The sequence below is a fragment of the Vigna umbellata genome, chromosome 1, assembly GCF_029865625.1.
Source record: "Vigna umbellata cultivar VRB3 chromosome 1, Vumbellata_1.0, whole genome shotgun sequence".
NCBI lineage: Eukaryota > Viridiplantae > Streptophyta > Magnoliopsida > Fabales > Fabaceae > Vigna > Vigna umbellata.
This window is the reverse complement of record NC_142165.1, coordinates 60202839-60223369: the sequence shown is the minus strand read 5'-3', so window position 1 is coordinate 60223369 and position 20531 is coordinate 60202839. Positions and strand designations below refer to the sequence as shown.

The window sequence follows — 20531 nt, the reverse complement described above, 5'->3', positions numbered from 1 at the left end:
TTTTTGAAAAGCAAAGTCAAATAATTCTCATAGACACGTGGAATTGTGAATAAGTGTTTTTCATCTTTCTTTTCACATATTCGTTATTGTGTTGAAAAACTAGAGGTTCCTTCCCTCAGAAATCATGCGAAGAATCCTATATAAAATAAAAGTTCCATTTCTCCTTTCATTAATGTAATTAGTTAGTAAGTGAGCAATTCAAAATAAATAAATAGAAACATGGCTAATTATTTCACTGCACAAGTTATAGTGATGGTTAGTATCGGCCAGAAGTGAATTCTCATCACCACTAATTAGAATTTGTTTGCTAACAACATTTTTTTATTTATTAGGTTAGATCCTAATCTAGTATCATGTTGATATTATATTTTGTTTATGCACATTTCGACTAAATAAATAAAATATCTAATATTTTTTATATCATTTTTTAACTAGGGACACTTTCTTTCAAAGATCATGAAGTACTATCACCACCTATTTTTATATTTTCACTAATTAATTTTTTGATTATTTGTAATATAATTTTTTAGCATACACCACAACCACTTATTTCGTTTTTAAATATAAATTTATATATAAGATCCGGATAAAAACAAAATACATTTTATTTTTATTTTTATTTTTATAATTTATAATATTAAATATTTAATTATAATATTTTATTAGATGATAAAAATATTTAGAAATTATATAAAAAATTAATTAATAATTATTTTTATTTTAATTTTTAAAAATTTGAATAAAGGTTTATATTTTAATATAATCTGGTCAATAATTTTCTTTTCTTTCTTTTATTTCGGATTTGATTATTTATTCTTTATTAAAAAAAAATTTAAATTCAGTGTTTTTATTTTAAGATATAAGTTGAGATTTTCGTTTTGAACTTTTAAAAGTTATTATATGCTTTCGTATTATGAAAATTATTACACTTTTCACTCTCAAAGCAAAAGTATTTTTTTTCATACAACAGATATAAAAAATAATAAATATGATTAATAACAAATCAAAGTAAAAAATAAAAAAATAACAATTATGAATAGTTTCGGATTATAGAAAAAAAAACTTATTGAAAACAAGAATGACATATGGTATGATTATAAAAGGCTTAATAGCCTATTTTATCCCTAGTTTTGTTGAATAATGTTAATTTCATCCCTCGTTTTAAAAGTGTTTAAAATTGATCCTCACTTATTAAATTTTGCGTCAACGTCGTCTTTTTCTCTTTCTTCTGTTCCTCTACAACGCAGCAAACTTTTTTCTTCTTTTGACAAGTCTATCTTTCCGTGGAAAGGACATGATAATTACATTGTCCAGTCTTTAACAATTGTAATTATTTACTAAATTTAAGTCATTAATATTTAAAGTAAAATATTATTTTAACAGAGCTTTTATAAATAGTTCATATGATAACGCTAGTTAATATATAATAATAAAGTATTGAATGTTGTAAAAATTTAAAAAAGCTCTGAAATGACAACTCCTCATGCTAAAAATATAATTTTCAAACATAAATATATTTTGTTGCAGAATATATTTTATTCATTTAAAAATATTATAAATTCAATTTTAAAACTAGAATTGAGTTGTGCTAAAAGTCACCCCTAAACTGGTTTTGAAAGTGTATTGTTAAAGAAACAAGAAACAAGAAATGGAAGAATAAAAAATAGCATAAACACCAGAAAAAGAAAAGTAATTTGGAAAAATATTACAGAGAATTAGATGCTACTGAATTATAAGCTCTAATTCCTCTCTCTTCCTCACTCTTCTCTCTCACTAAACGCCCCCTCATGCCTCACCCTTTTTCATTTCTTTTCTTTCATCTGGTTTGGAGTTGGTTTCTTTTTATTTGTTCTTCTTTTCTCCAACTGCGTAAATGGTAATGATGATTCAGGAAAGACCACTTCAACTTAAAGACCAATTACATTGAACTAAGAAATCCTGATAAACTGGGAGCCTTATTATGCATTAGACCAGAAGAACCACTTGATCATGAACTGAAACTTTCCAAAATGAAACATGAAAATAAATATGAAACATGATATCTCCCTGCGATGCCCACGTGATATCTCCCCCTTTGGTTCACCCCATCCATATGAAACATGAAAATCCTTCGAACAATTAGTCATTGGTGAATCTTCAATGTCCCTGCTGTTACTTTCTGGTTTTCCCGAGAGAAACAAAGCAAGCTCATCTTGTTCTCCTTCGTCTAAACGGAACAAAGGTAGGGATGCCTTGCTTACCGATTCACTTATCGAATGCTCAACTTTCATTGTCTAATCCTCAATGACAGTGATAAATTGTTGGTGTCTACTTCTCGCTTCATCACTTGAAATTTTGCCATAACTTGACATCACTGCCCGCTCAAATACCTCTAACTGCCATTTGGTAGTGCCAATTGCAATATGTAGATCTCTACACACTTCATCAGAGTTCCACATGCTAGACACATCTTTTGTTGCGTGTAACACCATATCCTATAAGTAGATTCCATCATGTTTGCGGACTCTTGAACTTCTTCGACGGCATTAAAAAAAGATCCTTTTCCCACCGGTCAAAACTCGACGCCATGAATAAATTTAGTTTACCAAAAATTGAATGATAATTGAAAAAATAATTGGGAAAAAAAATTAACTCAGTGTACAAAACCCTAGGCGATGAAACCTCTGCTACAGTGATCAATTAATAAAATTGGTCTATGCGGGTGAGTCGTAAAATTAAACGCAGTAAAGAAAGGAGAAACGGTTAAATTAAACGCAGTAAAGAAAGGGGAAACGAAGAACGAGGGATCCGTGAGAACGGTTAAAAGGGAAGAGGTGATGAAGAATGTAGTGGAAACTGAAGAGGGAGGGACAACCATGAGGCTGCGAAGTGTGTTGGTTGTTGGTAAAACATAGACAAAGAGGCTGCCTTGAAAAGTAAATTCAAAACTGACAAAGTAATTATTTTCACTGCAGAACACTGACAAAAGTTTGTTTTGCATAGAAAAAGAGAGGAGATAAGAAAAAAGTTAACGACGTTTATACGTATTTAACGGAAGGACGACATTGATGCAAAATTTAATAAATGATGACCAATTTCAAATATTTTTAAAACGAGGGATGAAATTGACATTATTCAGCAAAAATGGAAACAAAATAGGCTATTAAATCATTATAAAAATACACATATAAATCTACCTATGAAAATTAAATTAAAATTGTTTTGATTTGAATTTAATATTAAATTAAAAATTAAATATATTTTTAGTCCTATGTTCTAAAATTGGAAGATGTTTCAGTCCAAAAATTTTAAAACGAATGAAAATAATCTTTTAAAACATATATATTTTTTTAAACGTGTTCAATCAGACCAATATTTATAACATGTCTAGACAATGTAAATAACATAAATATCATCTTAAAACGAATATAACATATTAAAAAATTTAATTAAAAAAATTATATTAACTTATTTTTAAAATTTGAAAACAAAATTATATATTGAAACATAAACGAGTTTTAACTCCGCCTCCAAATCATATCTCTTAAATTAAATAATAAATAATATTTGCGTTATATTATTTAGTTTCACTAACCTTTTAATAAAAATAAAATCTGAACTAAACCCAGTAAGAAACATCTTTAGATAAAAGGCCCATTATCCGGGAAGTACGCAAATTGGCCCAACTATAACAGGCCTAAACCCAGAAGACGGAAAAGGGTTTTGGCATTTGGATATAAAAATTGAACTTAGGGTTTGGAAGTGCACTTGTGCAGAGGAATCGCGGCAGAGACGAAAGAGGAACCCTAAAGCAGAGGAAGATGGTGAAGTTCCTGAGGCCAAACAAGGCAGTGATCGTCCTGCAGGGCCGTTATGCGGGGCGGAAGGCTGTGATCGTTAGGTCCTTCGACGACGGAACCAGGGAGCGCCCCTATGGCCACTGTCTGGTTGCCGGAATCAAGAAGTACCCTAGCAAGGTCATCAAGAAGGACTCCGCCAAGAAGACGGCGAAGAAATCAAGGGTGAAGGCCTTTGTGAAGCTGGTGAACTATCAGCATCTAATGCCCACGCGCTACACGCTCGACGTAGATCTCAAGGACGCCGTCAACCCCGACGTCCTCTCCTCCAAAGACAAAAAGGTCACCGCTCTCAAGGAGACCAAGAAGCGCTTCGAGGAAAGGTTCAAGACCGGCAAGAACAGGTGGTTCTTTACCAAACTCAGATTCTGATCACCTCCACATTTTTCTTAAGCCTTTCCTGATCTTACTTTTTCCAATGTAATCGAAGATCTTATGAGATAGTTTTGTTATCTTCTTTTACATCCGTTGCACCTTTTTATATTAATATTTTGGGTTTTTTTAATCAATTTCTGATCAACATTTTGGTTTTTTTTATAGTAAAGAATTTTGATAGACGTCTCCGTTTAATTGGAAATTTTATGTTTTTGTTTTATAAGTGCTGCGTTGTGGTTGTGATTGTGGTCTTATGGTTGTAGTTTACATGATTCAGCACATTTTTTCACGGAATTAACGACCGTGTTATAGGCGTGATTGTAGGATAAAGTGAAATTACATATTGGATTTATTATGTTCGAATATGAAAGCCGATTTATCAATGGTGGAAGTTTTACGTTTCTGTGGGCATTATTGATGTAGAATTCGGGAATAAAGATGAATCGTGTAGTTTGGCCCTATTGGGGCATCGTGGTCACAAGTTCCCCACTCTTTGGCCAAATTGCCAACTCAGAACAAAGCATGGTTAATGTTCCATTCTATGTACGTGTCTTGGAAAGTACAGAATCCAATCCCCAATTAGAATGATATTTGTGAACTTGGTGACGCTTTTGGTTAATGTCTCCAACTGATCAACTGCCTTTCTGACACTCAAAGATAAAATGATCAAGTGCAACCCCCAGTTCTATCATGTTAAAAGAGAAAAATACCTTTTAATCTCATAAAGTTATAAAAAAAAGGTTAGTATAATCATTTTGTTATTAAAGTTTATATAACTAATTTATATAATTCAAGTATATATATATATATATCAATTAAATTCTTACTTTTATCCAGTGTAAATGTCAAGTTATTTTTAGACTAAAACGAAGTTATCTCTGTTTATTCTTTTACTCTGTTTATTTATCTCGCTAATATAGTTATCTCTGTTTATTCTTTTACTCTGTTTATTTATTCTCCATTGGAATCATTCTTTTACTCTGTTTATTTATCTCGCTAATATCAATTTCATATACCCATTATGCAGTTGAGAAATTATCTATATAAGTATCATTGTTCATATAAAAATCTTCCATACAATTTGAAGTTTTTGTTTAATTGAATGAACCCTTGAGGTGTGCAAGCATAAAGAAACTTGGATAGTAAAGTGTACGTAAGCTTTCAACACAAATAGGCCTTGGACGGAATAGTTAGAACGTTAGAATATTTGGAAGAGACAAGACATTTAGGCTTGATGACTTTGACAATCTAAAGCAGCCTGAGGTGAAACTCATTGTACTTCACAAAAGGCCTACTACGTTGCTCGGAAAGAACAAAGCATGATCTAAAATTATCACTTCTGAAAAAGGGAGCTCAGAAACCATGAAACAACATTCAAACTACGACTCTTACGATACAACAATTAAGTATAATATAGAATGACAAATTTTAAGAATCTCCAACTTCTCAATATTCTCTCTTTTCTGAGATGGAAATTTTAAAAATACAATCAAATGATGAAGGTAGGTTCCACTTCCAATACTATGCCAACCAGACAATAAGGAGGGGGTGACTTGGTCTTCTAAGCAGCTACAATTAATCATTCTGTACTTCATCGTCCATTAAGCAACATTCTCACCTCAATCAAAGTCAGTTCTTCCTGTGACGAAACAGAAACATCTCAATTTATTCAACCAGAATGTTTCTCTTTAGGGTGGTAGGGGAATATCCCAGGTGTTAGATATATATTATATCTTTTAGTTAGTTAGTTATTATTTCTCATTTGTATTTTGGGTTTAGCCCATATTTCTTCTATTATAAATAGATAACCTTATGTGTGTATTTAACACAAGGGGATATTCTCTCCCAATCTTCTCTATTTCTCATATGGTATCTAGAGCACAGGAATAGTTCCAGTCAACTCCACGGTCTCCGGCACCCATCACTGCCGCTGCCGTCGCCGCCGCCGTCGCCGGAGTTCCAGAATCGACCGGCGACCACACCATCGGAATCGTCTCGGCCGGGCGACCACCATCGTACGAAGATCGCGGCGAACGGACCTCCCACGCGCCTCCACGCGCCGCCGCAAGAGTCGCTGCTGCCGCCGCGCGTGCCGGCGCGTCGCTGGAGCTTTCTGCCGCCGATCAGCACCGCCGTGATTGCCTCCTCGCCCTCTTTCTGGATCTGTGGTCGTTGCGTCAATCGGAGGGAGCACTTTGAATTTTTAGGGTTTCTCCTTCTCTATGGCGTCTTCCTCGTCTACAAACACCTCTATTGGTGGCTCATCTTCTGATCCTTCAATATATACCAATTATGTGAATGTACACTTGTCCATTGACAAGTTAGATGGCACAAATTATGCAACATGGCCGTCCGACATCAAACTTTGGTTGAAGAGTCAAGGGTACTTAGATCATCTTACTCAAAATGTGACTACTGCTCCCATAGATGACACTTCCCGCTGGATGAAAATTGATGCTCAGTTATGCATTGTTATAAAGTCCACCATTCACTCCTCACTGAAACAAATGTTTCGATCCTATGAAACATGTTCAGAAGTATGGGCACAAGCGAAGTTGTTATACACAAATGACACTCAGCGTCTTTATGGTGTTTGTCAGGACCTATTAATTGTTATTGGTTCGCGCAATCCTGGTCCTATGGCAGAATATTTGGGTAAAATTCATGCCCTTCTTCATGACTTTAATGATATATTACCTCCTGCTTCCACTCCTGCTGAAGAATTGGAACAACGATCAAAGTTCTTCATGTTGTTGGCATTATACGGACTCTCTGATGATGTTTCTCATGTCCGTGATCAGATTTTGGGTTCTCCTGTCATACCCAACTTTACTTCTACTTGTTCTGCTCTTTTGCGTATACCGAGCAAACCCGTCACTGAGACATCCCCTCATACTGATGATTCCTCTGTTATGGCTGCTCAACGTGATGATCGAAGTCGGTCTCGCAAGCCAAGTAAAGGACGTCCAAAATGTGACCATTGTGGCAAGTTAGGCCACAAAATTGATAGATGTTATGCTCTCCATGGACGTCCTCCTCGACCTGTAGCAATGGCAAATTCTGATCCACCTCCCCGATCACCGTCTGCAGACCATCCTACTTCATCTAATATCGTAGACAAACCTGCAATCTTCAACGAATTTCTCAAATGGTATGAGGATCATCAGCACTCTGGTTCCACTACATCTGCATCTGTTGCACGTACAGGTACACCTTTTGTTGGTCTAACTCACTCCCTCGGACTTTGGGTCTTTGACTCAGGCGCCACCGATCATATCACTGGTAACAAGTCCTTGTTTTCTTCCTTGTCATGTCCGAATAATTTACCTTCAGTAACAATGGTTGATGGGTCTAGAGTCTCATCTCATGGTATTGGTACTGTTAATATTTTTCCATCCATATCCATTGATCATGTACTTTATGTCCCTGGGTCTCCCTTCAACTTATTGTCCATTAGTCGTTTAACTCGTACTCTTAATTGTGTTATTTCATTTACTAAAGATTCTGTTTGGTTGCAGGACCGGAGTTCGAAACACATGATTGGCACATGATGTGAGTCTCATGGCCTTTATCATCTCCGCCCTTCTCCACATGTTGGCGTTGTCATGGAGTCACCATCCCTTCTTCATGCTCAGTTCGGTCATCCTAGTCTTGCCAAACTACAACAACTTGTCCCGAGGTTGTCCACATTATCAAGTTAGTTATTATTTCTCATTTGTATTTTGGGCTTAGCCCATATTTCTTCTTATGAGAAATAGAGAAGATTGGGAGAGAATATCCCCTTGTGTTAAATACACACATAGGGTTATCTATTTATAATAGAAGAAATATGGGCTAAGCCCAAAATACAAATGAGAAATAATAACTAACTAACTAAAAGATATAATATATCTAACACTCCCCCTCAAGCTGGAGCATATAAATCATATGTTCCAAGCTTGTTACAAAGATAATCAATTTTAGGTCCTCGTAAGGACTTAGTGAATATGTCTGCCAACTGGTTGCTTGAGTTAACAAATTCAGTCTTGATATCTCCGGATATGATTTTTTCTCGAATGAAATGACAATCAACTTCAATGTGTTTGGTTCTCTCATGGAAGACAGGGTTAGAGCTAATATGGAGAGCAGCTTGATTATCACATATAAGTATCATGTGAGTGACATCTCCAAATTTCAATTCACTAAGCAATTGTTTAAGCCACACAAGCTCGCAAGTAGTTGATGCCATAGCTCTATATTCTGCTTCTGCACTGGACCTTGCCACAACACTTTGCTTCTTACTTTTCCAAGATATCAGGTTGCTACCAATAGAGACACAATATCCAGAAGTAGACCTCCTATCAGAAGGGGAACCAGCCCAATCAGCATCTGAATAACAAACAATTTTTGTATCGTTGTTAGGGCCATATAGCAAACCTTTTCCAGGTGATCTTTTAATATACTTCAGTATGCGAACAACTGCATCCCAATGGTCTTCACATGGGGAGTTTAGAAATTGACTCACCACACTAACTGCGAAGGAAATGTCAGGACGCGTAACAGTAAGATAGTTTAATTTACCAACTAGTCTTCTGTACCGTTCAGGATCTGAGAAAGGCTCCCACTGATTTGGTAGGAGTTTGATGTTAGGGTCCATAGGTGTCTCAACAGATTTACAATTCATTAACCCTGTTTCCTCCAAGATGTCTAACGCATACTTCCTCTGAGATATGACAATACCATCATTGGATTGTGCTACTTCAATACCCAAAAAATACCTGAGTTTGCCAAGATCTTTGGTTTGAAAATGATGACAAAGGTGTTGTTTCATCTGAGAGATGCCAAGATAGTCGCTTCCTGTGAGAACCATATCATCGACATACACTATTAAGTAGATACATCCAGCACTCGAGTGGCGATAGAACACTGAATGATCCGCTTCACTGCGAGACATACCAAATTGTTGAACAACACCACTGAATTTACCAAACCAGGCCCGAGGAGACTGTTTTAGGCCATATAAGGATTTGCGAAGACGACATACCAATCCAGATGACTCCCCCTGAGCAACAAAGCCAGGCGGTTGCTCCATATAAATTTCTTCATGCAAATCACCGTTGAGGAAAGCATTTTTGACATCAAGTTGGTAAAGAGGCCATTGTCGAAGAGCGGCCATGGCAATGAAGAGGCGAACAGAGGTCATTTTTGCCACTGGAGAAAAAGTATCACCATAATCCAAACCAAAAATCTGTGTGTAGCCTTTGGCAACCAGTCGAGCTTTCAGACGATCAATCGTGCCATCAGGACCAACCTTGATAGCATACACCCACCTGCAACCAACAACAGACTTTCCAGATGGTAATTGGACCAGCTCCCAAGTTCCATTTTCCTGTAAAGCACTTAATTCATCCAGCATAGCTTGACGCCAACCAGGATGAGTTAAGGCATCACTCACAGATTTGGGAATTGACACAGAAGAAATGGATGAGAGACAAGTATAAAAAGATGGAGATAATCTGTGGTAATTAAGAACAGTATAATGGGGGGAAGGGTTACGGGTAGAGCGTATACCTTTACGGAGGGCAATAGGCAAGTCAGACTCAGTTGCTGGAGCCGGAGGAGACACATGAGGCGGCACTGGAAGTGAGTCATGAGGGAGACGATTACGGCGACTATAAACCTGAAGGGGTGGAGGTGAAGGATGATCCTGTGGTGAATGAGAGTCTAAAGAAGGAGAAGACAAAATGGGTGGAGCATCACCAGGAGGATCACATATAAGAGGAATATCAACAGTAACAGGGAGAGGTACAGAACTAGAAGATAGATGTGAAAAGTAAAAAGAAGACTCATTAAAAGTGACATCAGCAGAGATAAAATGACGATTGAGGGAAGGGGAAAAACACTTATAGCCCTTTTGTGACCGTGGAAATCCTAAGAAGACACATTTGTGAGACCTAGGAGATAACTTATCAAGACCAGGACTAAAATCATGAACAAAACATGTAGACCCAAAAACTCGAAGAGGTAATGGATGCAGAGGATCTTGAGGAAATAAGATAGAATGAGGGATTTTGTTATCTAGGACGGAAGATGGCATGCGGTTGATAAGATAACATGCTGTGAGAACTGCATCACCCCAAAAACGTGAGGGTACTTGACCATGAATAAGAAGTGTACGAGTTGTTTCAATAAGGTGTCTATTCTTGCGCTCAGCCACCCCATTTTGTTGAGGGGTATAAGCACATGAGGTTTGGTGAAGAATGCCATGAGAAGCCATAAACTGTTTAAACGGTTGAGAAAGGTATTCACGGCCATTATCACTACGTAAATTTCGAATAGAAACCCCAAACTGTGTTTTTATTTCATTGAAAAAAGATTGAAAAATAGAAAACAACTCAGAACGATTCTTCATTAAAAACAACCAAGTACATCTGGAATAGTCATCAATAAAGGTAACAAAATACTGAAAACCTAAAATGGACTTAACACGACTAGGTCCCCAAATGTCAGAATGAACCAATGAAAAAGGAGACGACGCCCGTTGTGAGACACTACGAGGAAAGGAACTACGAGTATGCTTCCCTAACTGACAAGACTCACACGCCAAACTTGATAATGTGGACAACCTCAGGACAAGTTGTTGTAGTTTGGCAAGACTAGGATGACCGAACTGAGCATGAAGAAGGGATGGTGACTCCATGACAACGCCAACATGTGGAGAAGGGCTGAGATGATAAAGGCCATGAGACTCACATCATGTGCCAATCATGTATTTCGAACTCCGGTCCTGCAACCAAACAGAATCTTTAGTAAATGAAATAACACAATTAAGAGTACGAGTTAAACGACTAATGGACAATAAGTTGAAGGGAGACCCAGGGACATAAAGTACATGATCAATGGATATGGATGGAAAAATATTAACAGTACCAATACCATGAGATGAGACTCTAGACCCATCAGCCATTGTTACTGAAGGTAAATTATTCGGACATGACAAGGAAGAAAACAAGGACTTGTTACCAGTGATATGATCGGTGGCGCCTGAGTCAAGGACCCAAGGTCCGAGGGAGTGAGTTAGACCAACAAAAGGTGTACCTGTACGTGCAACAGATGCAGATGTAGTGGAACCAGAGTGCTGATGATCCTCATACCATTTGAGAAATTCGTTGAAGATTGCAGGTTTGTCTACGATATTAGATGAAGAAGGATGGTCTGCAGACGGTGATCGGAGAGGTGGATCAGAATTTGCCATTGCTACAGGTCGAGGAGGACGTCCATGGAGAGCATAACATCTATCAATTTTGTGGCCTAACTTGCCACAATGGTCACATTTTGGACGTCCTTTACTTGGCTTGCGAGACCGACTTCGATCATCACGTTGAGCAGCCATAACAGAGGAATCATCAGTATGAGGGGATGTCTCAGTGACGGGTTTGCTCGGTATACGCAAAAGAGCAGAACAAGTAGAAGTAAAGTTGGGTATGACAGGAGAACCCAAAATCTGATCACGGACATGAGAAACATCATCAGAGAGTCCGTATAATGCCAACAACATGAAGAACTTTGATCGTTGTTCCAATTCTTCAGCAGGAGTGGAAGCAGGAGGTAATATATCATTAAAGTCATGAAGAAGGGCATGAATTTTACCCAAATATTCTGCCATAGGACCAGGATTGCGCGGACCAATAACAGTTAATAGGTCCTGACAAACACCATAAAGACGCTGAGTGTCATTTGTGTATAACAACTTCGCTTGTGCCCATACTTCTGAACATGTTTCATAGGATCGAAACATTTGTTTCAGTGAGGAGTGAATGGTGGACTTTATAACAATGCATAACTGAGCATCAATTTTCATCCAGCGGGAAGTGTCATCTATGGGAGCAGTAGTCACATTTTGAGTAAGATGATCTAAGTACCCTTGACTCTTCAACCAAAGTTTGATGTCGGACGCCCATGTTGCATAATTTGTGCCATCTAACTTGTCAATGGACAAGTGTACATTCACATAATTGATATATATTGAAGGATCAGAAGATGAGCCACCAATAGAGGTGTTTGTAGACGAGGAAGACGCCATAGAGAAAGAGAACCCCTAAAAATTCAAAGTGCTCCGATTGACGCAACGACCACAGATCCAGAAAGAGGGCGAGGAGGCGATCACGGCGGTGCTGATCGGCGGCAGAAAGCTCCGGCGACGCGCCGGCAGCGGCGACTCTTGCGGCGGCGCGTGGAGGCGCGTGGGAGGTCCGTTCGCCGCGATCTTCGTACGACGGTGGTCGCCCGGCCTAGACGATTCCGATTGTGTGGTCGCCGGTCGATTCTGGAACTCCGGCGACGGCGGCGGCGGCGGCGACGGCAGCGGCAGCGGCAGCGATGGGTGCCGGAGACCGTGGAGTTGACTGGAACTATTCCTGTGCTCTGATACCATATGAGAAATAGAGAAGATTGGGAGAGAATATCCCCTTGTGTTAAATACACACATAGGGTTATCTATTTATAATAGAAGAAATATGGGCTAAGCCCAAAATACAAATGAGAAATAATAACTAACTAACTAAAAGATATAATATATCTAACACTTCTATTATAAATAGATAACCCTATGTGTGTATTTAACACAAGGGGATATTCTCTCCCAATCTTCTCTATTTCTCATACCAGGAAACGAGTCATCAAGTGGGAGAAAATACATAAACAAGAATGTTTTTTTCATGCATATATGTATGTAAAAGAGTAGGTTCGAATGTGTTATCTCTCCACACCTAAATGCATAACTACAAAAGGAAAAAAAATACATGTAACATTATACAACAGATCAATAATCACATTCAGAACAGAGCATTACAACTTGAAAAGCCAATGTTACTTAAAAATCCTAGTGGACAGAGGGAGATAACAGCCTCCCAGTGCATGCTCATATTCACAAAGCATAACATAAAGTAAAACTCCGAAGGATTACTTGAAGAGTTTCTCTGTGATATTGGTCAATCGTGCAACATCAGCACCTACAAGAACATCGGCCATTTTTCCATTCTGAAAGAAATGAAGTGTAGGCTGCAGAAGGTAAAAACATTGCTATAAGTTATAACCTTTAGGAGGAGGGATATTACAGTGAAGCGTTTAAGATAAGTTTGCAAGGACAGAGATAAAGCATTTTCTACTGTCTCCACTGAATATTAAAAAAATGAGAAATGGCGTGTTAATTTATGTACATGTAAAATTCTGAAGAATCGCCTTAGTCAGAGAAGAATTAATGCACCACAAAAAGTTCTTAAGCAAGGGAAGAGCTAAATCTTAGAGTACAAGTAAAGAATTTCATGTTAACAAAAGCCACGCAGAGATTTACAGTCTGAAATTGCCACAATCTTCAGTGACTTCACAATTATATATTGATATTAAAAACAACGCTACTGTAGCACACTTGTTCAATGACAGATAAATCAGTGGAAATTTAAATTGATAAGGTATATTTAAGTCAATTGACAATGATAGCATAGCTTACCTAACTGAGCATGTATACAAATTACAGCTAGGTCTTAGAAAAGAGATATATATAAGTGGCCTAAGTTTTCATTGAATTTAATCTAATTTTCAACCTAACTCAATCCATCCCAACCATAATTGGTTTGGGTATAGATGGGCTATCAGATTAAGTAATTAGAAAACATTCTCACCCCTTAAAGAAAAATACCTCAATAAATAATTTTAATATTTCTTAATTCTTAAAATCTAAGGATGATAATTATAAGATATACATAACCAGTAATTCTAAAAATACTGGAAAGTCAAAATAGCAATCATAAAATAATATTCATAGATATGTTTTGCAACTCAGTGAATGGGGTCCCAAGACAAGAAATTATAGATAATATTCTACAATGACATTGATATTTATTTGTTATAGCATATGCGAGATGAAATATTTATCCCTAGTATTCGTACAACAATATTCATATAATAAATCATAAAACTGGTTTTACACAGTAGATTAATTAGAAAATTAGTATTTTTATTAAAAAGTTGTGGTAGGTCGGATTCATTCGGTTTAAAACTCCCTAACCCAATGTTAATTGGAAGCACTAACAAAAAACTAACCCAACTAAAACTGTAAAAATGTAATTCGGTTGAACGGATTTGGAAGCACACAACTCACTTACACTGCTGAACTAGAATAAGCATGATATATTTTTTATAATAAAGCTTGAATTTTAAAGATTTGGTGATTACAAGCTTGAAAATTTGATCCTTCTAACCACAATATGCTATGTTGATGATCACATTAGCTTTGAAGATGTTGATCTTGTGTTTGATCTGGGTTTAGGTTGTAATTTGTGGATTTGATCTCATAAGTGCTTCCTTTAACTTAATCATTTGTTAAGCTGGAAAGCCTTTGAAAGTGTTTTGGTGCCCTTTGTGGTTTTTAGTTTTATTTTAATAGATTAAAGTGTGTTTTAATCCGTTAAAATGTTCTTAGATTTGTTGGAAAAGAAAGAAAGAACATTTGAATCGCTTCATATAACGATTTAATCAATTATAATCACTTAAAATCCAAAGCTGTCAATTTGGCTGTTTTAATCTATTAAAACGAGCTTTACATAGATTAAAATCACTTATATCTTTTGCTTTTACTGTTCTGCTTTAATCAATTCAACCCAGTTAAAACTGATTTTAACATATTAAAATATTGTTTTAACCAATTAAAACCTCGAGAGCTTAGTAAGCTCTATTTTAATCGATTAAAACTATCAACTACCATAATCTTTATATCTCTCTAACTTCAAAACCATATATGATATGCAATTAAAACCATTATTTTTGAAACCAAAACACGTTGCCTACAAAGAGAGACTCTAACCTGAGATTAAAAACACTTCTTGGAGCCTTCTTGCTTTAATCTTTGGTTCAAATCCTTGGTTTAAGAAGTTCACATTGTAATAACCTTTATATTTTTTCTTCTGATAAGACTTTTAAGGTGTATGTTAGGAAAAAGGTTCAAATTAGAAGTTACAAAACAGTTAACAGTGGTTGGACAGTTTATGGGTGGTTAGAAGAAGTTATTTAATCTAGTAAGTGTTATCTTTTAAGGAGGAAACGGTTCCTCCTGGTGGTGGTGTGCATTTTGTTTCAAAACAGGGCTTGTCCTGTGTAGAAGGGAATTTCTTCCCTTGGAAGCTGTTGGATGTTTTCTTGTATTATGTTTTTCATAATTAGAGTGTTATTTACGTTGTGCAGGAAGATTTGTGTGTTAATTTCTTAAACTGAATTATAAATCTGGTTTCTTCTCTATTGTGTTATATCTTTGTCCAAGTGATCTTGTTCCTTTTCTGTAATTTCTATGGTGTATTCATCTTAACTAGGGCTGTCAAGTGTGTTGTTCGTGATAGGGTTTCATAAGTGCCGCTAGAGATCTTGCATAGTTCAAGATCTAGTTGTGTGTGTATTGTATTTTCTAGTTTTCTTAAGAGGTTCTTGTGAAACTTGAAAATACAGTAGATTGGTCTAATCAGGGTGATTAGGTAACTAGATGTAGCTCTTGTGATAGAATAAACCACCACAAATCTTGAGTCTCTCTCCTCTCTCTTTTCTTTACTTGTTATACAGCATATTATACTTCTCCTATATCTTGTATCTTCAATCTTGCTTTAAATTGATATGCTGTGATCTTGATCAATCAATTCAATAATAATTTGTTATCCTATTTTGAAAATTGGTGATAGTTCATTTCACTCGTCCCATTAAGGTTTCACCACTTCGTTAATGAAATAATAATCCACTGACAAAGATGTTTACCACCAAATACACTAAAAATTATCAAAGCAATAATAAAAAGAGAGAAACGAACAAAAAGAGGCATGCATTAATAAAAACAGATGAATAAACTGAGGGAGAAGTTTCAAATTGTTGATGAATGCCTGATATGATTCACAATCTACAACCAGATTTTATTGTATACATGTGTGCAAAAGAAAAAGGTTTTATCACCACAAGCAGTATTTGAAAATAAATTTCTAACACCAATGTCAAATAAATTACCACAGATGTAATCTGCAATTTGCCCAATGTGCCTTGAATTGCTTCCTGGGAAAAGTGAAAGTGAATGTTTAAGCTCCTTGATACATGGAAACTTCTTGATGCCATAATTATTAAAATTATGCAAAACATACTTTTAAGTTTAACACGCAAAAAAGTAATGAAAAAGGTAGAAACCACCAAATGCCCAAACCCAAGTCTCATACTGACTATAAATAGTGCCAAAATACAATATATAAATGAGAGTAATCCTCAACTTGCAAGCCAATTTTATAGGATTGAGTTAAACCTAAACCATGTTATAGGATGGTATCATAGTCTACTCTAGATCCACAAAAAGGGTCACTTACCATGCTATCCACGTTCCAAGCCCCTTAATGTTGGATATGAGGTGTATTGGGAAAAAACCAAGTCTATATAAATGAAGGCAATCCTCACTTTACAAGTTGATTTTGTAAAGTTGTGTTACACCTAAACTACTTTGTAAAAGTAACAACAAAATGAAAAGTACAAAGCATGTAAATCTGATCATGTGATTCCTTGTAAGCATTTACGTCTGTATGTTATCATATCACTTTTCAAGATCCTATTAAGCATGTCTTAACTTGTGACTTATATTTTTTATATATATTAACAACAAATGGATAACGAGTCAGTGACTACAAGACATGCATACTTATGTGTCCTACATTCATATTTATAACGCTAAAAATATAATTAGACTCATGCAGAATATGAATTTTAAGCTATTTTCAACTGTGCGGTACATCTTATTGAAAATTCAATCTAAGATAAGAAAAAAGGAAAAAAAGTGGCATTCTGAAATCTATTAAATAAATTGTAGTTTTGCTCATGATTCGAAACCACAGATCACACAATTAATATACTCCATACCTGATCGATGTCAATCTTATATGTTGTCACATGAGGATACTTCTTACTGAGCTCCCCAACTATAGGAGAAATAAACCTGCCTAAACAGAAGTATACACCACGAAAACAGTGAGAATTTTTCTATTGAATACAGACATCAAGAAAAACATATACAAACAACAAAATCATATACACCACCTCTTTGTGGAAAACCAATAATTTATGGCATGCACCATCCACATAATTTTTTCTATCCGCCAAAAGATGAATTACTCAACTCAAACAAGAGCAAAAAACTGGTTTGTAAGTTTAGAGTACATCACAAAACATATTATCTTTAGCGTTTCTGAAAGAGTTGGCGATCTCACATTCACTGGGAGCATAATTTATCGTTTGGTATCATAGATACACCAAATACTCTCAAATTATGTGATCGCATCCTCATTGTTCTTTTGCAATGGTCACACACATGCATCACCAAGAATAAACAGCACAGTAAAACAATTACAATTCATTGGAAATATCTAAGTCAACATAAGAAAGGGTCACCGCAACTTACAAGGTCCACACCAAACCGCAGTGAAATAGAAGACGGCGTGCAACGAGTTATCTATTGAACAGAATTTCACCAGGTAGAAAAATTCAGCTCTTTATAGATTCATCCACATATAAAAGAATAACAAAACAGAAGAAGAATAAAGTATATTTACAGACCTGTACAAAAACCTATTTGCAAATTCATGGAATAACAAACTTCTATAAGAAAATAGTAACAAAACATAGACATACCTTTGACTTTGGTAAGGATGTTGTTGAACTCTTCCTCTGAATTAACAAGAACAACATCAGACGAACCTGAAAATAATTCACCAATAGACTTAGTTATTCCGACGCAGTAAAATAAAATTAAAACAATTAAATATATAAAGTCGTTTTCATCTAGTGGAAATAGTATCAGTAGGAAGCGAATTCAGATATAGAGGTTAATGCAAAGGTGAACAATGCACACAGCGCAGCAAGTAAAATAACGCGATTCCTTTCGTTTGCATATAAAAATCAAGCAATGCAGAACGTGTGTGTGTGTCAGAGAGAGAGAGAGACCTGCGGCGGAGGAGAGGGAGCGGGAGTGGTGGAAGGATGGGAGGAGAGAGAGTTGAGAGGAGGCAATTGCGGTGGCAAAGAGAGATGGTTTGGATGGGAGTGAGAGAAAGCGGTGGTGAGCGTTGAAGAAGATCGGCCGAACACTATTCTTTATCGCATGTCGAAGAGCCAAAGATCGAAACAACCAGTTTCTCGTCATCGCTGATTCTGCTTCTCTTCCTTCACGCTTCCTGTGCTTTTCTTTCTCACTTCACAACTTCCCCCACAATAAACGATATACACTCTGGGTTTAGGTTTAACATAATTTTCGATATATTTTTTATTATTTAGTTAAATTTTATTAGAAGTAATAAATATTAAAAAAAATGTACTGCAGTAACAACATAAAGTGCTTTAACAAACCACTTTGACAATTTTAATAAGCATACCCAGTTTTATTTAGATAATAAATAATTGAAAAAAAAAAAACTCATGAAACTTGTACTTTTACTTAAAAAATCAATTTTAAGATACATGTTTTATATGTTTTTTTATTTACTTATTCTCTAAATAAATTTTATTTAGCTTTATTTTGAGAATTCATATTTTACTTTAAATCAATCCTTTTATATACAATTTTTTTTAAATTAAAGAAATTTCATATAAGACATTTTCAGTAATTGATTTTATAGAAATCTTTTCCAAAATTTGACAATTCTTTCTATGGTCCTGCAACATTTTTTTATGGTTTGTATAATATCATATCAATTTTATAAAATGCCTATGCTCCAATAATAATAAAAAAATTAATATTATGAAAACTTCGTATTTTTATTTTTTAATTAATTTTGTTTTTAAAAAAAAAGGTGCACTTAATAATTTGTTTAAGTCCATTGGAGAATGTGTTTTTATTGTGGAGGAATAGCGTTTTTCTTCAGTTGAAGATGAATTTCTCTAACAATAAATCTCTTCCAAAATTGATTTTTTTTTTTTCAAATCAAGGAACGCATTCATAAAGTAAATATAAGTTTTAAGTATATTTTAAAAAATAGTTGAATCACATGTAAAAGTTTGAAGCGCGAAAATAATTTAAAATTATGATTCAAGAAATTCACTTGTACTTTTCACCAAATTAAATTAATACAATATAAGCATGGGAAGAGAAGTGTACTTTGAAATAGTATTTTTAAAAATGATTAAATTAATTTTTATCCATTTGTTATTGTTCATCTTTTAAAAATACATTTTTCTGTTCCATTCTCATATTTCTGTCATCACATGACAAAATCATTGTTAAATAAGTGAGAATAAATTTATTTATTTCAAATTCGAAATAAAAAAAAGTGTTATTAAAATTTCTCCTTCAACTTATTCATTCCTTTGAAATCATCGATTTAAATCTTAAGTTTGGTCACTAGTTGAAACAAGGTATCTTCTTTTTCTTAATAATACTTTTAAACCTGGAATAGTATCTAGTAAAAGAACTTTTTAATATAAGGTTTTAAAAGTTAAATAGAAGTAAAAATAATATTAAAAGTATTATATAATTAGTATATAAAATAAGGTTTAATTGCTTCCTTTGTCCCCAGTTTGGTTGAATTGTGTCAAATTCATCCTCATTTTTAAAAAAGTTTCATTGTCGTCCTCACATGGTGTAAAAGTGTCAATTGAATCCAAACATAGAAAAAATTTGTGTCAATGTAGTCATCTCCGTTAAATACACACTAACGGTGTTAAGTGGCTGATTATTTGGCACTAGAGAATTAAAACGTGGCAAATAAGTCACAGTAGTGGTAATGACGTGTCAATGACGTGTCAATGAAATAGGTTATTGAATTGGGGAAATTAAAAGTATTTGTGAACGAAAACTAATTACGGCATTTGAGATATTTGAGATAGAGTGTTTCTGAGTTGAGGAAGGGTGAAAAATCGCAATTGCGGCTTTTGAAAGCAGAACGCGTTTGGTGAAAAACCTTTTTCTATCTAACAAGATCTCCCTCAACCTGAGTAACAATTTCGGCCGCAGCTATGCAAGATCATCATTCACCTGTATCAAACCGAATAAACAGACCAAATCACAGATTCCATGCCAATACACTCAAAGCTTGTCCTTTGGAATAAGCCATTTTATCCTCTGCTATATCCAACACATTAAAACAAGGGTGACAAATTGACATTTCAAACTGCATCATTAGTTCAACATCCTCATGTTCATTGACTTCAACACCAAGCACCAAAAATTTTGTCATCCTCAGCCTGTAACACAACCTATCAGATTAGCCCATTCCCTCAACGTTTCTATGATACAACATTCATCAGATTAATTCAAAAAAAAAAGGGGCCACCACTGTT

The 20531-nt window shown here is 35.3% G+C and overlaps 2 protein-coding genes and 2 pseudogenes across 2 annotated transcripts; 1 reads left to right on the top strand and 3 right to left on the bottom strand.

The window, feature by feature from the left end:
* Positions 1–1631: 1631 nt before the first annotated feature.
* On the bottom strand, positions 1632–2842 carry LOC148205943 (uncharacterized; annotated as a pseudogene).
* An 894-nt stretch (positions 2843–3736) lies between these two features.
* On the top strand, positions 3737–4393 carry LOC148205942 (large ribosomal subunit protein eL27-like). The gene has a single exon (XM_088103961.1). It carries the CDS (start codon positions 3801–3803, stop codon positions 4206–4208), a length of 408 nt encoding a protein of 135 aa, XP_087960087.1. The 5' UTR covers positions 3737–3800; the 3' UTR covers positions 4209–4393.
* A 6711-nt stretch (positions 4394–11104) lies between these two features.
* Positions 11105–12710, bottom strand: LOC148205941 (uncharacterized; annotated as a pseudogene).
* A 177-nt stretch (positions 12711–12887) lies between these two features.
* On the bottom strand, positions 12888–18481 carry LOC148205940 (thioredoxin O1, mitochondrial-like). Its single transcript, XM_088103960.1, has 6 exons — positions 18201–18481; positions 17889–17954; positions 17659–17709; positions 17121–17200; positions 16230–16274; positions 12888–13250 (listed from the first exon to the last, which is right to left on the bottom strand). The coding sequence occupies exons 1-6, from the start codon at positions 18397–18399 to the stop codon at positions 13152–13154; spliced, it is 540 nt and encodes a 179-aa protein (XP_087960086.1). The 5' UTR covers positions 18400–18481; the 3' UTR covers positions 12888–13151.
* Between the last annotated feature and the right edge of the window lie 2050 nt (positions 18482–20531).

Bases quoted from the DNA above. Each gene is read 5' to 3' on its own strand.
- LOC148205940 (XM_088103960.1), bottom strand. From the start codon at position 18,399: ATGACGAGAAACTGGTTGTTTCGATCTTTGGCTCTTCGACATGCGATA. The intron at 17,201-17,658 runs GTAAGTTGCGGT...ACTTCTGTTTAG, and splicing joins TGCGGTTTGGTGTGGACCTT to GCAGGTTTATTTCTCCTATA. The intron at 16,275-17,120 runs GTATGGAGTATA...CACTTTTCCCAG, and splicing joins ATAAGATTGACATCGATCAG to GAAGCAATTCAAGGCACATT.
- LOC148205942 (XM_088103961.1), top strand. From the start codon at position 3,801: ATGGTGAAGTTCCTGAGGCCAAACAAGGCAGTGATCGTCCTGCAGGGC.